Source organism: Cataglyphis hispanica, chromosome 1 (genome assembly GCF_021464435.1).
Source record: "Cataglyphis hispanica isolate Lineage 1 chromosome 1, ULB_Chis1_1.0, whole genome shotgun sequence".
NCBI classification, from domain to species: domain Eukaryota; kingdom Metazoa; phylum Arthropoda; class Insecta; order Hymenoptera; family Formicidae; genus Cataglyphis; species Cataglyphis hispanica.
The window spans coordinates 19,236,130-19,256,143 of record NC_065954.1 but is presented as its reverse complement, the minus strand read 5'-3'; the positions used below and the strand labels follow the sequence as shown (position 1 = coordinate 19,256,143).

At 34.4% G+C, this 20,014-nt stretch overlaps 3 protein-coding genes and 1 long non-coding RNA gene across 7 annotated transcripts in view; 2 read left to right on the top strand and 2 right to left on the bottom strand.

The window, feature by feature from the left end:
- The window catches only part of LOC126852526 (uncharacterized), a 39,302-nt gene extending 33,929 nt beyond the window's left edge, over nucleotides 1–5,373 (top strand). Inside the window, exon 3 of the long non-coding RNA XR_007687837.1 lies at nucleotides 5,227–5,373. This is a non-coding gene — a long non-coding RNA (uncharacterized LOC126852526). The remainder of the gene's footprint in view (nucleotides 1–5,226) is intronic.
- On the bottom strand, nucleotides 1,282–7,806 carry LOC126852187 (ATP-dependent zinc metalloprotease YME1L). Its single transcript, XM_050596694.1, has 13 exons — nucleotides 7,456–7,806; nucleotides 6,763–6,900; nucleotides 6,167–6,577; nucleotides 5,809–6,034; nucleotides 5,637–5,734; nucleotides 5,261–5,504; nucleotides 5,021–5,153; nucleotides 4,610–4,847; nucleotides 4,240–4,482; nucleotides 3,896–4,042; nucleotides 3,502–3,663; nucleotides 3,173–3,293; nucleotides 1,282–3,030 (listed from the first exon to the last, which is right to left on the bottom strand). The coding sequence occupies exons 1-13, from the start codon at nucleotides 7,480–7,482 to the stop codon at nucleotides 2,969–2,971; spliced, it is 2,250 nt and encodes a 749-aa protein (XP_050452651.1). The 5' UTR covers nucleotides 7,483–7,806; the 3' UTR covers nucleotides 1,282–2,968.
- A 235-nt stretch (nucleotides 7,807–8,041) lies between these two features.
- LOC126852279 (glucosidase 2 subunit beta) lies at nucleotides 8,042–11,125 on the top strand. The gene is made up of 2 exons (XM_050596931.1): nucleotides 8,042–9,130; nucleotides 9,206–11,125. Exons 1-2 carry the CDS (start codon nucleotides 8,206–8,208, stop codon nucleotides 9,862–9,864), a joined length of 1,584 nt encoding a protein of 527 aa, XP_050452888.1. The 5' UTR covers nucleotides 8,042–8,205; the 3' UTR covers nucleotides 9,865–11,125.
- Nucleotides 11,109–20,014, bottom strand: part of LOC126852068 (J domain-containing protein DDB_G0295729-like) — a 35,621-nt gene continuing 26,715 nt past the window's right edge. For 3 of the 4 annotated variants that reach the window (XM_050596547.1, XM_050596545.1, XM_050596560.1), the window contains 3 exons: nucleotides 15,537–15,597; nucleotides 13,805–15,228; nucleotides 11,109–13,545 (listed from right to left, as the gene is read on the bottom strand). In XM_050596547.1, the coding sequence (XP_050452504.1) occupies nucleotides 13,114–13,545; nucleotides 13,805–15,228; nucleotides 15,537–15,597 (1,917 nt within the window). In that variant the 3' untranslated portion in view covers nucleotides 11,109–13,113. Of the gene's footprint in view, nucleotides 13,546–13,804; nucleotides 15,229–15,536; nucleotides 15,598–16,988; nucleotides 17,154–17,292; nucleotides 17,473–17,888; nucleotides 18,510–20,014 lie in introns of those variants that run through there. The other variant, XM_050596551.1, reaches the window with a different exon arrangement.

Here is a 20,014-nt window from a genome sequence, read left to right as displayed (position 1 = left end):
ATTTCCATTTTTCGTGTGTTTGGTATTTTCATTTGAAAAATAATTCTTCGTTCAAAAGAAGCCGTAACTCGAAAATGCTCTGTATATTGAAAAAAAAATATTAGTTATAATTTTAGTCTTGATCAAAATTAGAGAGCTTCAGTGTAATAGTTTCGATGAACGTATAGGCAATTATGATGAAATAATGTGGTTAATTTAGTAGGCTTAACTAAACGCAAAATTTGCCCTTTTGAAATGTTTCTAATTATTATCACACGTTTGGTTATTATTATTCCAATTAATAATAATAATCAAGTATTTCATACAACGCATTATTAAATGCATCTCATAAGAGCTTATACAGATTTTTTTTTCAGAGTATGCTTATTTGCATGTATTAATTTTTTTTCTAAATACATTTTCCCGAATTTTTAACACACGCATTATGCAATTTTTTGTGTCATTTAATATAATAAACTTCAATATATCATAATTATATATCATTATATATTGCACATCGTTATATGTACATCATGATATCAAGTATATACAAAATCGATCAAGCATGACACATTTGAACAATCTTTCTCTTAATTGTCACTCATCCATATGAATATAATTGGAAAAAGATCACGCGTTAAGGTAAATAATCACTTGTCATTCTAACTCATGATTCATTTATTCGCGATATATCCAATACACGTTTGTTATGCACAGATAAATCCAATTAGTCGCAGCATAATGTAAACATTGTAACATATGGATTTCCGCACCATGCGTAAAACCAACTATAGTAAGCAAACACATGCGCGCGTACACATACACAAATATATCATAACCATTACGTTACCTTAATTGAGGTACTGCAACGATCGTTTGGCATTCCATTTCGCACTCCCGATGCGTGATTACCGTGCGTTTTACATCGTCCATAAAATAAATATAAGTAATATGAAGTATTACAGAAATCACTTCATTAAAATCGTCGAGCCGATCGAATGTTATGGCGGAATATTTATGTGTACAAAAACAGCAATATATCTCGCGCATATTTATACAAAGAAAAAATTTCATAGTTGCAGAAATTATACTAATTGCACATTCAGTAAAAAAAAAACAATGCTATTAATAATTTGGATTCTTCTATTGAATGCTATTTTTCACATGTATGATAGATATATACGTTCCATATATATTCGATTATTAAATAAATTCAAATTATCTACACAAAAAAAAAAAAAAACATAAATTGTTATCAGTATGAAAGAGACAACAAGGATTAAAATAACACAAATATTGAGATATATGTATATAAATATTTATGTGTATATGTATATACATAATTCAGTACAATTTATATTTATAATGTCTATTTAATGGTACATTAAAGTTTGTTACGGTTCCGGTATGTTTTTATATTCGCTGGACATTTTGTAATTTCTCAATTGCAGTTTCCCAAGCAGGGAAGGGAAGACGAAATAGCCAATAATTAATTTCATCTTGATGATTTTCATTTTATTTGAGAAAACAATCAAATTACGACTATTGCTTTAAGGGGTCTGACCATCCTGACTGCTCGACAAATAGGCTTATTTTTTAAAATTTGTAAATTCGAAAGTATAAGATAAAATTTATTTATTTTTGGCCACATAGTAGATTAGGGTTTTAAGATGATCATGTTTCTTATAAGTTTTAACAAAAAATATTTTAAAATGGCGGCGCTGTTGCCGTGGAGGTCCACGCGCGTAGCTGGTAAGTTTATCTCAGTTATAATAAACCAGGAAAAAAAAAAAAATTCTTATTCGTGAATAGTGTGGCTACAATTTTTGCGATGAGTTGATTAATTATTTTTTTATTAATTTTTTTCTTGTCAAATTTACATGAAAAACGATTTTTTTTTCTTCAGCTCACCGTTATTTTCCCACTAATAGAAAAAAAATCCGTACGCTACATTGTAGCCACACTATTCACGAATAAGCAAAATTTTTTTTTTTTTTTTTCAGATTTATTATAACTGAGCTAAACTTACCGCCAGCTACGCGCGTGGACCTCCACGGCAACAGTTGCAGTGCCGCCATTTTAAAATATTTTTTGTTAAAACTTATAAGAGACATTCTTAAAACCGTAATCTATTACATGGCCAAAAATAAATAAATTTTGTTTTATACTTTCAAATTTATAGATTTTTAAAAATAAACTCATTTTTCGAGCGGTCAGGGTGGTCAGGGTGACCCCTTAAATAGACGAACGTACATCATTGCAGAAAAAGATCAAGAAATTGCGAACAAAAGTTGAATTATCCGGAAATTATTCTGATCAAATATATTTTTTTAGCAGCTGATTTTTTTCCTTAAAATTTCCAACGAATGCAGAATTTTTATCTCTTCGACGCATCTCTATTTAAAATTTCAGATGAATTGTCAGCGTTTTTTCGCGGAATTTAATAATTGACCTAAGTTGGCTTTTAACCAACACTCCGTTCAAAAATAGATGCTGCTGCATTAAAAACAAATATTTATCGATTTAGAATAAACATTGTTTATGATGCATAAACAATCTTTTTTTATTATAATTTGTAAAGTATAAAATAATTATTAAATTTTATATATGCTTACGGAAGGGACATATATAATTTCTAAAATTTTAAGTAATAAAAAAAATAAACGGAAATAAACGCTGTTAACAGGAACAGCATCTATTTTTGTAATGTATATATACATTTAAAGTATTTTAAACATTTAAATAGACATTTGAGTGTGATAATTTGTATTTATATTAAATTTGTATTTCGATTAAAAATGTTAATTCAAAATAAAATTAAAAAAAAAACTCACGATTTATATTTCGAGTGTATTTTAAGTCTCTCATGAATTATAAGTTCATATAAAATACAACGATCATCATCCAAATTGTATGTCCGCGCAAATTTTACATAATTATGCTTGATTCCTACCTTCTCGGCAAATATTTTCAGACAATCGCGTTTAGATTAAGATCCTTTTGTCGATCTCTTTGGATCTGCAGATGATTCTCGTTTACTGAGTCCCGTTTCTGAAACAATAAAGTGTAAGGTCAATATAAATGGTCTTATTATTATATTAACATTTATTGAAATATCTCTCAAAAACTTTTACACAGGAAATTTTATTTTCAGTTATACCATAAATTTTATATCTCTTTATAAATTAATCACCATTTACAATAGCAGCTACATCATCCGCATCCAATGTCTCATACTGTAATAATGCTTCTGCTAGCTGTTTATGTTCCTTTGCATGTGTTTTCAAAATTGATTTTGCACGCTCATATGATTCCTGTAAGAAGATATGAAATACGAATTAGAATAAGTTATAAATAAGAAGAATTATATAATACTTATAATTTTCTCTTATTCTCTTAATAAATAATAATAATAATAATAATAATTAATAAGAGAAAGAAATTTATCTTATTTAAAAAAATTTGCATATTGAAAAATGGATTGTAATTAAATTTTTATATTTAATACAAAATTAAATTTACCTGTAAAATCCGTTTTACTTCATTGTCAATAAGTTCATTCGTGCTTGGAGCAAATGTAGTGTTATTACCAAAAAACTTCTTATTCTCTATTATTGATCTAAAGCCCACTTTTTCTGACATTCCATAATTTTTTACCATCATCTCTGCTATCTTTGTCGCTTCCTGTAAAAAGAAAAAAATATTTAAATGTTCCTGTGTTTTCAACTTAATTTATAATATTCTTTGAAGAAGGGGGGATTTTTTTTCTTTGACAAAAATAAATAAAAATTTCTACCAATACAATACAAAAATATTTATATAATGTACAATAACATCTGAAAAACGAATTAAAAAATCTAATAACTATATAAAAGTTATTCAATTACAAAACTAAGACTTAAGGATATAATCATACCACTAAATCGGAAGAAGCACCAGTCGTCACTTTTTCTGCACCAAATACCAACTCCTCTGCAGCTCTACCACCCATCATGGAATCCATATTAGCTAATAATTGTGACTTCGTAATATGATAAACATCCTTCTCATGCATATAAGAAGTCTGAAAATATATAGTTTGTAAGTTAAAAGATACAAAATTGAGAATACAACTTAATATAAAAAAATCTAAACTCGTTATGTAATAAAATTACTAATTTCAACCATTATTGACAACACTTAAAACTTCTGTAGACCAATAAATAATAATAATAAAAATAAAAATAGTTATGATAATTGACAAGGTAATTAATTACATACATGACCCAACGATGGTCCTCGTGGAACAATAGTAACTTTATGAAGTGGCGTAGCATCCTTTGTGTAAAATGCTACCAGAGCATGTCCAGCCTCATGATATGCTGTAATACGATTGACTTCCTCATCGCGTAACTTTAACTTGCCTTCAGGACCCATCAATACTTTGTCCCTAGCATACTCCAAATGTTTCATGGTGACACAATCCGCCTCATCAATCGCTGCGCGTAGTGCAGCTTGATTTATCTACATAACATTTTTTTTCTCAATATTTTTAGATTACGTTATAAAAATTGCAGAATCCGGAGATAAAAAATGATACAATCCTTTATAATAAAAAATCCATATATTAATATAAAATAATATTTCTTACCATGTTTTCGAGATCAGCTCCAGTGAATCCAGTAGTACAACGTGCCAAATAAACTGTATCAACATCATGCGTCAATATTCTGGATAAGTAGAGGTCCAGTATTTCCTTACGACCAAAATAATCAGGTTTATTAATATAAATCTCAACATCAAAACGCCCTGGACGCATTAATGCTTTGTCGAGATCCTTACGTCTATTTGTAGCACCAAGAACTATGACACCTTCATTTTGGCGAAAGCTTAAAAAAGAGATCACACAAGTTTTTTTTTTTTTATATTAAATCGCTTTAAATTAAATTTGCGATACTTGGCGATACTTCGGATATATCATTAATAGCATATTATTTTTTGAAAATGCTGAATTCCAAAAACTATGTTATAGAGCTACATTTCAACTAATTCATAAACTCACCCATCCATTTCGGAAAGTAATTGATTAATTGTCTGATTCGCATAAGGATGGAGAACCGAGTTCGTTCTTTTTGCACCCACGGAATCGATCTCATCAATAAACACTACACATGGTGCTTTTTCTTTCGCCGCTCCTGCAATGTTCCATAAAAGACATGAGTGTGAATATTTTGATACAATTTAATAATTGTCTTCTTTTTTTTGTAGAAATGATATTTTCATCCACTTGGCTCTTACTCACGGAATAAGTCTCTGACGCGCCGAGCACCCTGACCAACTAAGATTTCGTCAAATTCAGGACCTGCCACATGGAAGAACGGTACACCAGCTTCTCCAGCGACTGCGCGTGCTAACAATGTCTTTCCTGTCCCCGGTGGACCGACCAATAGGACACCCTTCGGCAACTTTCCGCCAAGAGCAGAAAATTTGTCGGGATTTTTCAAGAATTCCACTACATTCAAAAGCTCCTGCTTTGCCTCATCCACCTAAATTTTACAAATATTCAAAATATCTTAATACAAATCTATATCACTTAGTTTTAAATTAAAATTGGATTAAATTAAATTTAAATTTAAATTATAGAAATAGACATTTTCGAAAGAATTTTGTGTGCTTACTCCTTTTACGTCATTAAAAGTAATATGAATGTCCTCGGGATCGATTTCAATTCTATGGCTCATAGGAAGCTTGAATATTCCTCCTCCTGGATAACTAACTACATGATATAAGAAATATAATCAATATAGAAAAAAATTTTTAAATAAAAGTAATGTCGATTTTTATACATACGATAAAGCCAAATTATAAGGATAACTAGGAACACAGATACAGCTATTATATTTAGCACAATTTTGAATAACATTGTTCGTCCTCGCATCTGCCGTTGTAATCCAGATTCATATCCTTCCACAAAAGCCATTTTTATTCTCTTCTGCTCATCTGCTGTTACATCAGTATTGTTGAAGATCTGTTTTAGTTTTTCAAAGTCTGAACTTCTTGGTTCATGTACCGAGCTCTACAACAATAAAAGAAAATTAATTAGAAAATAAGATTTATGTTCTTCTGTATTTTTGTAATTACATTTTGATAAATTAAAGCACTCAATCATTGAATTAAATTATTTGAGCAAAATATAAATATGTCATACCACATGAAGATTAGAAGAGAGGCCAAGCCATTTTTTTATTCTGCTTATGAATGTTGGATTTTGCTCAAGTTCCATTTTTATACTACGTTGAGACTTGAACGTACGAATTGGTATGTGATTTTGTAATGCTTTGTCATACCATGTTTGTAACAGTCTATAATGCTGTTTTGATGCTAAATGAATAACAGGTAGAGCAATGGGCTCTGTCAACGAGTATGGGAAGCCCCGTTTGTTATCGGCAAAACTTAGGCCGGATAAATAAGACACTTTCCACTTATTATTCTCTTCCAAAGATCTCCTAAATATACTGACAGCTAGATCATCTAACATTACAACCTTTTTGTTCTTCATTGTTAATGCACTTAAAGCATTTAAATTCATTTCCAGTAGCTCAGTACAATTTTTTGTTGCCTAAAACAAATTAAAAGTTCCACTTGTATACACAATTTTGCATACAAAAACAAGACTGAAATAGAAATCATAACTGTGATTTTAATAATCTTTATATATCTTGTATAATTTTGTGTAATCTCTCTCATGTTATTAACTTATTAATATATGTTTTGGCTATATTTAAAGCAAAATAAGTGCTATACCTCCTCAAGACTGTCTTGGCAAATTGCCATCTCCTCTGTATTCTTTTGTAAAGATTCATCTTGTTTCTTAGTTTGGACTGAATATAAAGTTGTCCTAGGAGTGACTGCCAATGTTAGCTGCGTTAAATGGTATAAAACCTAAAAACAAGATAAAAATATAGACACTTGAATCATTAGAAAGAGAAAGAATGTGTCATATTCAATATGTGTCATGCAACATATTTCTTAATTTAAAAAAAAAAAAAGAATCCTACTTACTCTTTTTTTATTTTTATTAAATTCTTAGCTTTTTAACCATAATTACTTATATGTACAATTAACTAGAATTGAGAACTTTGCACTTTTACAAATAAAAAACAAATAAAATTTCAAGTAAATAATTAAAACTTTCCATTGTGTTAATATCGTGTTATTTCATATTGATTATTATAAAATGATAAATCTGAACAAATATGTCTTAATCGCAGTAGATTTCTTGTCAATGTCGAAGAAGCACTTTCATGTGTCATATATAAAAAAAAAATAAGAATATAAATACACTTATCTAACAATTTAACAAAAGTTACAAAATATATTTGTACATTCTCAAGCTCAAGGATAATTAAATTATATTTGCATAATATGCAAAGGGCATATAAAGATCAAATAATCAAACTGATGCAATCGTAGGTAATCGAGAGTGAAAAAACAAACCTGATTGTGAGATTGAAGAGATAGCATAATCTCGAGTTTCTCAAGACGGAAAAATCGTGCGGATTTGCAGAAATTTGAGACGATCGAAGAAAGATTGTGAATGACGAAAAATTAAGCAATGACGGATCGCACCGTAATAACGATGGATCATGTGTCGATAGTTTGGATCAGTCCACGCAAGTTCTCCACCGCGAATTTATCGCGGAAACTTTTCACAAGTATAGTCACGTGATTAATAATCACTTTGCAATTTACTGAAACATTAGGTGATATTTTTTAATGCCGACTGTGTGTTTTGAACGCGGAGCCAATTGATGGTTAGCCGTCAAGGGCACAAACTGATAATTTACTAGACTCGCCGATACAGATGATCATTTTCATTCGTCAACAACGTGATCTAAACGCCATCTTATTCACAGACACAGACTAAATTGTGTTATCCAAAATATAGGAAATTTTCCTGTTTGTCCAATCACACTTAATCATCTATCGACATATGCTCATCCGTCTATATTTTATATATCTATGGAAAAATCTCTGTCAGACATCACTATATTTCTTGACATATCAGTTGGTAACACTAATTGTGTTATCTCAACTCAAGCGTAATTGAAGGACGAGGGACGAGGATAAACGTGCGGTGTGTCGTGTCACGTATTCGAACCTCAAAAAAAAAAAAACGAAACCTAGCTCCCGTGATTTGTCCGAGTGAGTGACGTGACTTGGAGAGACCTCCTCGCAAGCTAGAGGATGGATAGTCATCATCAGGCATCGCGTTTGGTGCTCGCGATGTCGGCGAGCCTCTTTCTCCTCCTCCTGGCCACGCTGGGCCACGTAGCCGGCTCAGGGGTGTTACAGATTCGCGGTATCCCGGTGGCAAAGAACTCGTTGTATCGTCCGGATCGCGACTTCGAGTGCCTGGATGGCAGCCGGTTAATACCGTTCACGTGGATCAACGACGATTACTGCGACTGCGGGGACAGCAGCGATGAGCCCGGGACGGCGGCCTGTGCCAACGGCTCGTTCTACTGCGAGAACGCCGGACACAAGCCAGCCTACATACCGTCATCGTGGGTCAATGACGGCGTGTGCGATTGCTGTGACACGAGCGACGAATATGCTTCCAGGGCGCACTGTGTAAATAATTGCAACGAGTTGGGTCGGGAAGCGCGATTGGAGCAGCAGAAGGCGGAGCAGTTGGCGCGAGATGGTAACAAGCTGCGCTTGGAGTTAGTGACAAGAGGCAAAACAATCAAGACGGAGCATCAATCGCGTTTGGTGAAGCTAAGAGCGGACTACGCGGAAGCAGAATTAATGAAGAAGGAGAAGGAGATATTAAAGACACAGGCTGAGGAACGGGAGAGCTTGGCATTGGAAAAGTACAAACCCGTCGAGCCGGAACAACAACCGGCAACAGAGGAGAAGCCTGGCGAAGAGGAAGAGGAATTGAGTGTCTCCGAAGCGGAAGATTATTTTAAGATACTAGATTCAGATTCCAGTGGTACAATAACAGTGGCAGAATTGCAAACCAGGGCTACGTTCGATAAAAATAGGGATGGGGCTGTGTCGGAAGAAGAAGCACTATATTTCCTCAATGATAAGAAAGAAGTCACTCTGCAAGAGTTTGTAGATATTCCATGGGCAAACATAAAACCTTTCTTAATGTTGGAACAAGGTAGATAATATTAAAGTTTACTTTTTTCTTTTATAATCCATAAACTTGTTATGCAATCTTATTATGTAATTACAGGTATGTTTAAAGCGGCAGGGAATAAAAAAGAAGATGAACAACAGCCTTTGGATGATTCGGATCATGAGAGAGAGGAAGAAGACGAAGAGACAGAAACTGCAGATACAGAAGAAGAGGAACAAGAAAATGAACCACAGGAACCAGTAGTCCAATATGATGAAGAAACGCAAGCACTCATTGATGAAGCCAATAGCGCTCGCGAACGTTTTCAGGAAACTGTGAAAGCTGTCAACGAATTGCAGTCAGAAATTAGACAGCTGGAGGAAAAACTGGATCGCGATTACGGACCAGAAGAAGAATTCGCAGCGCTCGATGGCGAATGCTTCGAATACACTGATCTAGAATATATCTACAAGCTATGTTTATTCGGTAAAACAACACAGAGATCCAAATCTGGCGGCAGTGACGTCAGTTTGGGTCATTGGTACGACTGGGTAGGAACGGGCGATAACAAGTACACTAAGATGAAGTACGATCAAGGTCTCACTTGCTGGAACGGTCCGGCGCGTTCCACTATTGTCACCATGTCGTGCGGAACAGAGAACAAGCTCACCTCGGTGACGGAACCGAGTCGTTGCGAGTACGCGATGGAATTCTCCACGCCGGCACTCTGCAATCCTAGTTCGGCAGACTCCGCGGACAAGCATGACGAACTGTGAAGTTATTGCTCCGTTAGTAAAACAATAAAAGCGCGCGCACGCATGTGATCAGTCGCACGTACAATGTGAAGCGTCAAGCACTTATGCTCTTCACGGATTGCGAGATCGTTACAAGGATCGAGAAAGCAACGTTGGAAAAACCGTTTTGCAAATATTTCCATACTACAGTCGCAATTAATAATTAAAAATTTTTCTACTTTTTTCTTTATTTTAATATATATTTATAATTTGTCCTGAATTGGAATATATAGTACATCACATTTTTTTCTTTCCATTTTTTTTTTTTTCTATAACTGAAAATTACTGTAAACATCTATGGGTGACGAGAAAAAGTTCACAAAAGATGCTACTGTGTATAGCATTTTAGTATCAGTACTTTGTATAAACTCAACAAGGTAAAATTGTAATATTGAAGATAAAACATATTGTCAACTCATAGAATTTATTCATGTATTGGATTGATCAAAAAATCGATCGTCTTTTTTTTGCATCATTCTCACATACATAAATTATGAATCGGTTGAAATATATGACATATAAAAATAAACTTGATATATGTATGTATATGTATATAACAAAATTATGTTATATACCTTATCTTTAAATTACATTACTTTACACACGTATTAATTAATATTAAAAATATGTTAATAAAAAAAGAAAAGAGACGAAAATAATTTTTTGATGAATCTGATACAATACATGATACGGATTTAAATGATAATGCTTAAATAATTTGTTTTAAAAGAAAAAGAAATATATTGTAATTAGAATATTTCCCTCCTCGTTTGAATGCGCTGCTGTATATACGAACTACAACGTTACGATCGCGATCAATTATTCATCCTTGCATCCGAAGAGTCCGTTGACTCAGTATTAAACGAAGAGTGTTGGTTAGTGATAACAAAGTAATTTAGCCTCAAAAACCTTATCTCGTTCCGTGGCACCGATAATGAAATCTATGCGCAAAGCCATTGTATTAAAACCGACTGTTACATTCCTCTTTTTGTACACGAAGAAGTTACTATGTGATCTAAAAATAAGATTGAGATCACGACTAAATGCCAGATCCGACAAAACATACTTTATACCAAACTTGTACGTATATCTCGAAACGACAAGAAACAGAAAAAAACTATGCACATATGCGTACAGACTATGTTCAGCATTTAAGTCGGATATTTGTAATTTTTTAACTATGCGCGATACTATGGGGTATATTATGTAATAAAGAGAGAAAAAGGTTCTGTTGTAACTGTAATTTGTGATGGCAGCTTTATTTACATCAATGAAAAGAGATTTGTTTTGTGTAAATGCGTGTATATGCATATGTATGTCTGCGTGTAGAATTCCTCTTGTTATTCCTTGTACATTATTACATAATATTACAATGAGACGTGATAGATAAATCCAGTTTTTTTTTTCTCGTTACTCTAAGAGACGATGATTTTGGGATCTGAAAAAACTCACATTTATCATCTAAATAATTAAAGAAAGATAAAAGGAGTATGACGGTATAACGTTCCTGCGTTCTCTATCATCGACGACACTTCGATTTAGTTTTTTCAATAGGTTCGGTAAGGCACTTGAAAGGCTACTAGGAAAATTATTTTTTCTCGCGAAATTCGGCGATTATAAAATGATATGCGCTGACAATGCTTTCTGGATCATCGAAAAAAAAAAACCGAAAAGTTCAGGATAATCACGTGCTTCAACTATTGAAAAAATATCGCACAATTTCTTCTCTTTATACATTGTTTCTCCTTTCAACAATCTTGTAGAGGCATTTAAAATTAAATTGAGACCATCACTCTTAATATCATCTAATGACATTTCATCGGCCAAGAAAATTGTAGGCCTATTTTAACGTAATTATACGTTTTATAGACAACCCGTAGGCAATTTGTATAAGAGAGTAATATACTTTTATATAGAATAAACAGTTTTCCAGCATCGAAAAAATACAATTGCACACACATAACATTTCTTAGACTATCGTTATACCCCGCGGCTTTACTACAATTATCAACGTTAATATACACAATGTATCATAACGCTCATAAAGCGTTATTTCTTAATGAAAAATGAGTCAAAAAATGTATTTTTTTCTGCGATGCTTAATGAATGAGTTATTAAACAATTATTTAATAAATACCGTTTTTTAAACGTTTGTTGGGTGATAATTCGATGACTTATAAATTAATTTATAAAATAATAATTTCTTTTTCAGCAGTTAAGCATCGCAGAAAAAAATAATTCAGGACTTTTTGATTCATTTTTCATTCAGAAATAACGCTACTTCTAGGCCGTGAAATATGATACATCCTGTATACTATATATATAGTGTAATACATTTATATATATTTTTTTATCTTCAAGATAATTAAAGTGATAACACACATATTTTTTTCATATTTACATGATATGAGATAATAACGATATTTATAAATGCGTCGCATACCGAGAATCATCTGCTAAACTATTGTACAATTATCTGCGAGTAAACGCTAAAGCTTTTTACGAGAATGTACATGCATTCGTGAATACGTTTTTCTGTGATGAGCATTGATGCACGATCAGATATAATCTCAACAAAGTATTAACTTTTATCGTGTTGTTTAAAAAAACACGTTCGAGAATTGAGAAAATTGCCGCCGGGCTGATATTTTTGTTCCCCAATAAATGCATCGAAGACGAAGCAGAGCCGGATATTATCGACTTGAACTGAACGTTATTTTGATTTTTGAAAAGTTATAGATTCCACGATGTTATATTACGTTTATAGTTACACAAATTAACGTATAAAACATGCAAATTATTTAGACATAATTTAAATATCAAGTATTCGTTGATACTTCAAAAATTTATCTTCTCTATAAATTGGTATTTAGAATAATATTTTAATTTATTATTTTTTACATTTACAATTACGTTATCTTTTATTATTTTTTTATTTCAATTCCATAGCTCTGCGAATATAATCAAACTTCTCTGCGAAAAATAATTATCTGCAACCGAATTTTTGATTTCCTTTTGTATCAACTTTGTGATTCAAATAGTTCTTCTAGAATGCATTCCACTAGAATGTACTCTACAACAATATATGTATATTTACCAAGCACTAAACGAGATCGTTTATCTCTTCTCAGATTTCCCGTGCCTGCACTAAACTTTGACCGCCTTTAAAGTGATCCGCTAATCGAAAAAGGAATTGCGAGAACGATTTCACATCGTTCTATCATCGCGCGTTCATTTCCCGAGTTTCTCGAACATGATCAGCTTTTCCTTAAAACTTTTGGTATCAGTTGACACTTCCGATATGTTTCCGTTGAGCATGTTTTGCAGATCCTCATCGTTTTTGCTGTTCACTAATAGATTATCGAAGAGCATCTTCGTATCCTCCTGCTTGGCTACGGGTGACGATGGTTGTGATGTGCTCATCTGTTGCCTTTTCTTTGGATAGGAACCGCGTTGATTGTTACCGTTATCGGCCATCCTGGTCATTATGGTAATAGCTAACAACTGCTGAATCCCCAAATTCTCTTTGGATGCCGGCTCGGAGGACTGACGCCAATAGTATTTATTGTCGGCAGAAATAAGCGACTTAGAATCCTCAGTATCATCTCCCATCGATGCTTGATCAGAATCAGTTATTGCCACATTTCTGCTTGACCAGGAATCCTAAAAAAGATTATCAAATATATTTGTTTATTATTTTATTAAAGAAACATTATTAGAAAAATAGATAATATACGAAAGCTAGTCTAGTCAATTAATATATGTATATAACTCTTTCTATAAGATAAATTAACATCTCTTGATTTACATCTCTAAATTTCCACTTTAGTATCTTGTAAAGTCTGATAAAAAATAATGTAATTTCTTCTCAGATAAAATATAAAGATATCTTTATAGTTTATATTATATTTACATATCTTACATTTTTTTCACGCTTGTCCACGCTATCCGTTATCTCCTCGTCTTTTCTGTCCTGTTCCAAGTCCTTCTCCAGACTGTCCAACGTCTCGGTACTCTCCGACGACTTATTTCTCCTTTCTGAATCCAGAGTATCTGTACTACCCAGTTCCGAACTCTCGGAAGACTTTTGAAGCCTTGACGGTTTTCTAGTAGGAGTCGGTCGCCTCTCTCTCTCGTGATCGTCCCCAGAAATTATCATATCCACTATGCTGGTGCTTGGCATTCTCTTGGGCATTCTTCTGACTCTCCTATTCTCTAGCCTATCCTCCCCGTCTAGATTGTCCGAGCTCTCCGAGGACATCCTCTTGGTCCGTCTGCCACCTGCTTTCGGTGCATCATCCTCCAGCAGCACTTCTACGTCGACGTCATCTTTCATGTCGCTCATGTCAATCCTCTCGAAGCTCTCGGACGACTTGGAAATGCTTTTCGACAGTCTTCGACGCGACAGATTAATATCGGACACGCTACTCCTCTTTTGCAGCTCCTGGCCGATCTCTGTTTCAATGCAGGTGCTTTGCTCGAGCACGTCAAAGTTCTCCGACGATTTAGATATTAACTTCGAGCTTTTGTGCACTCGGAAATCGAAGCTTCGTCGTCGCTCAATCGAATCATCGCTTACCAACGGTTCGATTGCCTCTAGACTGTCCGACGATTTGGAGACGCGATCGGTGGACTTCGAGATCGGATTCAGCAACGGTCGTCTGACCGAGGCTACCGGTTTCGCAATTTCGTCATACTCCACGAGTTTGTCGAAGGCCTCATCGGTGGATTTGGAAAACCAACAACCGGGAGCCGAATCTAGACTGTCTGGCGATTTCGACAATCGATTCGACGAAGATCTCCTGCGCGGCAATTTTGCCTCCAGTTCCTCGAATACATCGGAGCCCTTGGATATCCGGTTTGATGGTTTCCTAGTGATCCATTTGATCTCTGGCTGCTGCTGTTCCTCGGTGGTGGCGATTTCCGCGCTGCTCTGTGACATCGTCGTGACGTCTAGGCTGTCTGGCGACAACGAGGTCGCGCTCGTCTTCCTCGGTAACCTCGATTCTAACTCCTCAAAGATATCAGAGTTGCGGGACAATCGGCTCGACGACTTTCTGATCACGCCAACAGTCTTGGATGGTGGTTCGGTCGGTGACAAACTACCATTGTTAGTCGTCGATTGAGATAGTTGTTGCTCCTGTTTTTGTTGCTCCTGCTTTTGTTGCTCTAAACTGTCTAGAGTATCCTCGACAATAGTCGGTGGTATCGATGACGAGTTGGAAAAGCCGACATCGGATGATGTCGTCGTTGGTACTGTACGACGTGGTGGACGTCGATTCTTCGGACGCACAGAAATCCTATGATGTGCCGCCGTATGGTTCAAGCTAACGCTTTCCAATTGTGCTGTTATAAGCAAAGAAGAAAATTGCATTCACTCAAATTAGTAATAATATATCAATACCAAATTATAAATAATATATACAAAGTAAAGATTAGTAAAAGATAAATTATTTCATAACATTTAGAACATTACGAAACGGAACTCAATCCTGAATATCATTCTTGTAAGAGAAATATATTTAGAAATATTAATTCTTTTTTTTTTTTACAAACTGGAATTATAATTAAACTAGCCATACAAGATTGTAAATCGCGAATTGTGTAATTTGAAGTGTTGTGAGGCAATGACAATAACGTTCTATAAAACTTACGTAAATCTTCCTTGGCCACCAGAACAGTTCGATCGACCGTATCTTTCGTTGATCTCGTAATCTGCATAAAAAAATTTTTTTATTATCTAATCAATCTGATTGCGTTTATTATGTATCATGCAATGCCAACGAATCTTAATTTACGATTTCTTGTTCTGGAAAACTCACATCGCTCGAAAATACCTGAAAGTTTTCTAAGGAAACTCTTATAGAAATATGTATATGCATGTTTAACAAATAATGCATAATTTAAACAATTAATAAATATAAAAAATAAAACTCGATATTTTATTCGAGCTAAAAATCCAACAGTGTCTAGACTTTATTTGAGGATATTTAATGTGGCTAATGTGTACACATTTATCTTTATTATCTCGAAAGTTTTAATTTTAATTCACACATGTGCCACTTGTTTTGTCAAATCATATTCCACTAATATCGAGAAGTGTTTATTTGAACTTGCTTTAGTCTAGTTGATTTTTTATCGATATATAGATTGATTACTTTGATGATTTTTCAAAGAGATGTCGAGAGGCACGTTCCTTCCAACTCTCTCATCCGTAGAGACTTTTCAACTTCATCATTTTTCGATTTATTGATCAATCCACCTCATACGCGATGAGATAGAAATCTTGGCGCGCGATGCGGTGTAACGTAATTCCAGACGCCGTTACCGGCGTTATTCTCGATGATCGGGCAGAGAGAAAGAGCGAGGCACGTCACCCGGTCGTTCTCTAACGGTATTGACCACCGTGCGAGAGTCGAGCCGCGGCCACTTAACCGCGATCGGCTTCGGAAACCGGTCGCAGGTGCGTCGCCGCTTGTCTTCGGCCCCGAACGCGAGAACTATCGCGCGAGGGGAAGAAGTATGATAACGCAGGAGAAAGGGAAATATAGGTAAGGCTGTCTCTCGAATCGTTCGTCCTCTCTTAACCGGCGCGTAATTGCACGGGCGATCGCGCGATTCACGCAATTCGATCGTCACGCGGGCGTAGACCGGTAATCAGACACGAACGTGGAGGCTAATTCTCGACCCGTTAAAGTCATTTGTACCCTAAATATCTGAGAATATTAAAAAATAGAATAAGAAAAAAATGTAAGAATCTTTTATACATTATATAAATATATAAATCTTATTTTATATATAATTTTAATTATTTTTAATATTATATTATATAAATAACTAAATGACAATTAATAATGAATACTCTTAATAATGAAACTTACTTTTAAAGTAAGTAATTAGTAATATTAATTATAATTATAATTATACTTACTTAATTATAATTAAGTAAGTAATTATAAGTGTCAAATATTATATATATATATATATATATATATATATATATATATATATATATAATATTTGACATTTAGAAAATTATAATCTTTAATTCACCCCATTTAACATTTAAGGGAGCGCGCGCGCGCTGATATTGATGGATCGATTACCTCGATCATGTCCTCGGTGCGAGTCTGTTCCTTCGAAATCATGTGTTCCTTGCTAGCTCGAGGAATTCTGGCGTTCGTCGCCGTATCTGTCTTCTTCGATCTGACACAATCTTCAATTTTGTACAGTGGTCTGATCGACACTCCTGATGGATCCGCGATCTTGTCCTTGGGCAGATAGATCGTACACACAGATCGATTACATAATTGTTATATTGATCGTGAGTAATAATTACGTCGCATGAAAACACGTGCTTATCGCGATTCTCGCGGTAGAGATCTCGCTATTTATCATTCGATCGATTACCTCGATCGTGCAGGAGTCGATTCGAGTGGTATGCTCTCTCTTGATGATCCGTTGACCTGTCGGAAGGATCTTCGTCGATACTGGCAGCGTCGTCGATCTCGTTCGGCTATCATCCTTGATAAAGGTCGTATTCTTTTTAAAGGATCCGATAGTCACTATCGACCGACCCTCGAATTTGCCCTTGAGTTTTTGTACAATTCGGATTAAACATTATCTGCGTTTTCATGTGTACACGATCGATTGATTATGCATTTTCGTTCCCGTTCGATTTGATTAAAAGAATGCGTTAATTAATAAAATCCCGAAATATCAAAAAAACTCTTAAACGTTTCTATTTTATGTTACAATCTCGACTTGCTGAATTGATAAATTTCGTATGACATAATGTTAAATTCATAGAAATTTAATTGATTAATAAATATTTAATTAATATTTTTCGATTATAAAAAAATTGTAAACAAAGAAACAAATAAATTACACACAATCGTATGTGAATATTAAATTCAAAATAAATTACGATTAATAATAAATTGCAATTATTTCTCTACAAGAGTGCAGCGAGCTTCGATCGCGATGAAACATTATCATTGATTTACCTCGTTTGTGGTTACACGTTCCATCTTCACTTCTCTCTCCACTTGTGTGGAAGGCGCTTTTATTTTCACCTGGCATACAGAAGGCGCTTCTTTTTTCTGCATCGGGAGCTTCTGTCGCGTGTCCACCTTCGATCTCGATCGCTCGGTCTCGATCTTGCGCATTGTAATCGGACAATCTGGCACTCTAAATTCCGTACTTCGATCTTTACAGCCGTAAACGCCGATGCTGATCTTCGGCGTTTGCGACTCCACCGTCATTATACCGTCCGGGAAGCTCTTGCATCGCGTATTGCTTTCCTGTCTTGTCTTGTCGATCAGCCGTCTTCTCTCCACCGGGTTCAAGTTCAGTTGCTCGATTATCGCCCGTATATTTGACGATATGCTAGACTCGCGATGCGACACCACCATGATGACAGTACGTGTAATTGGATATCGCAATGGGCTCTCTTCACGTAATTACATGTGCATGTGATAGATTTGTCCCTGATTCATACGAAGCTTTCAACTGGAAACACGCGTATCGTCAAAATGAAGTGACGTCACGACAGTCCCCTAATCGTGAAAATTCATATCGATAACTCTCATTTTTTTTTTCACAATAATTAATTTTCAATCAAATGTCATTGTGTTGAATTAACTGTGTTGAATGAAAACGTAATAATAGAATTAATTTTCCAGTTAATTATATTTTATATAAACTGAAATTTTCTATTTACCACAGTATTTTATGTCAAATTTGACATTTCACGTTTTTATATTGTAATTTATAATTAATCTCGATTAATTTTCCAATAATATCTGGCGATTAAATTTTCTACATATCTACGAGTAAGTATAATAACGTTCAATTCGTTTTCTAATTATCATGAAGATGAAGACACTTTAAGCGTTTATGAGTTTATTTTTTTTCGATTAAAATCCCGTTTGAATGTCGATCTTCCTCACGATTAATAATTCGCATCTAATTTGATTAATTTTATAATATACTGCTATATATTGCAATACTATACATATACACGTACATATAAAAATGTATATAGAGTATATGTTATTGATATTTGAATATATATACACTGCCATTAAAATTGCAAAAAAAAAAAAATATATATATATATATATATATATATATATATATATATATATATATAGTGTCAATAATACTTTCTACGCATTCGAAAATGTGACATCGTGCCAGTTTTCTAATTCCCATAGATTTATACCAAATTCGTCTAAAGATTTCGTAATTTCGATAAAACTCTCCACTCGAGAATGCGTATAAAATTCAATTTTCCACGTGTGTCTTTGAAGGTGGCCTGCTTCCGGATTGGCATGAATTTACGTACCGTAAGTCTATTCTCCCGATTAGGTTTTCCTAGGTTTGAGCGTTAATGACATTTCTCCCTGAATGCTAAAATTCTACGCGAGATTGATTCGAAAAAAAAAAATCGGGAAACCAAACGTCAGTTAATCTAATCCGCATGACGCGGACTACCTGTTTTTCACAATTAACGCGTCTTTTCGCAAAACTTCGCACTGACCAAGCTAATCCAGCACCTCGTCCTCATTTCCTCGACCTACAAGGATCTGCGCAATCCCGATCGCTTCCCACATAATAGTCTTTATCTCGCGTCGGATTCGTCTTTTATCTTCATAAGTCAAATTGTCGATCTTAAAGAAATCGCGCACTTCCCGTTGACCTCAAAAATTCTATAAATAAGTGTCTTTTTCCTCTCCCCCTCTCTCTTTCCATTTCCTTTTCCTTTATATAAACTAGTGACAGTGAAATTTAAAATGTTACTAATTAAATTTAAAATGTTGCTAATTAAATTTAACTTTAAAACTCGTTTTCCAATGCGCAGCAATCAATTAAAGAGTCCGGCTGCTTAAATAAATTGCGCAATTTTTTTTCCATTATCGTGATTAAGTGCCGATTTAAACGAATTTCGTGCGTGACAGCATCTTCGATTTGGCAACAAAAGAGCGAGCGTGAGAAAAAGTTATAATTCAATTTCTTCACTCTTCGCCGATTTCGTAGCGGCAAATAGACGGCCATTTCGTATCAAGGTATCAGCCCACATAAATCGCCCACGATATTTACTCAATCATTGCTGTGATTCTTCTCGCGC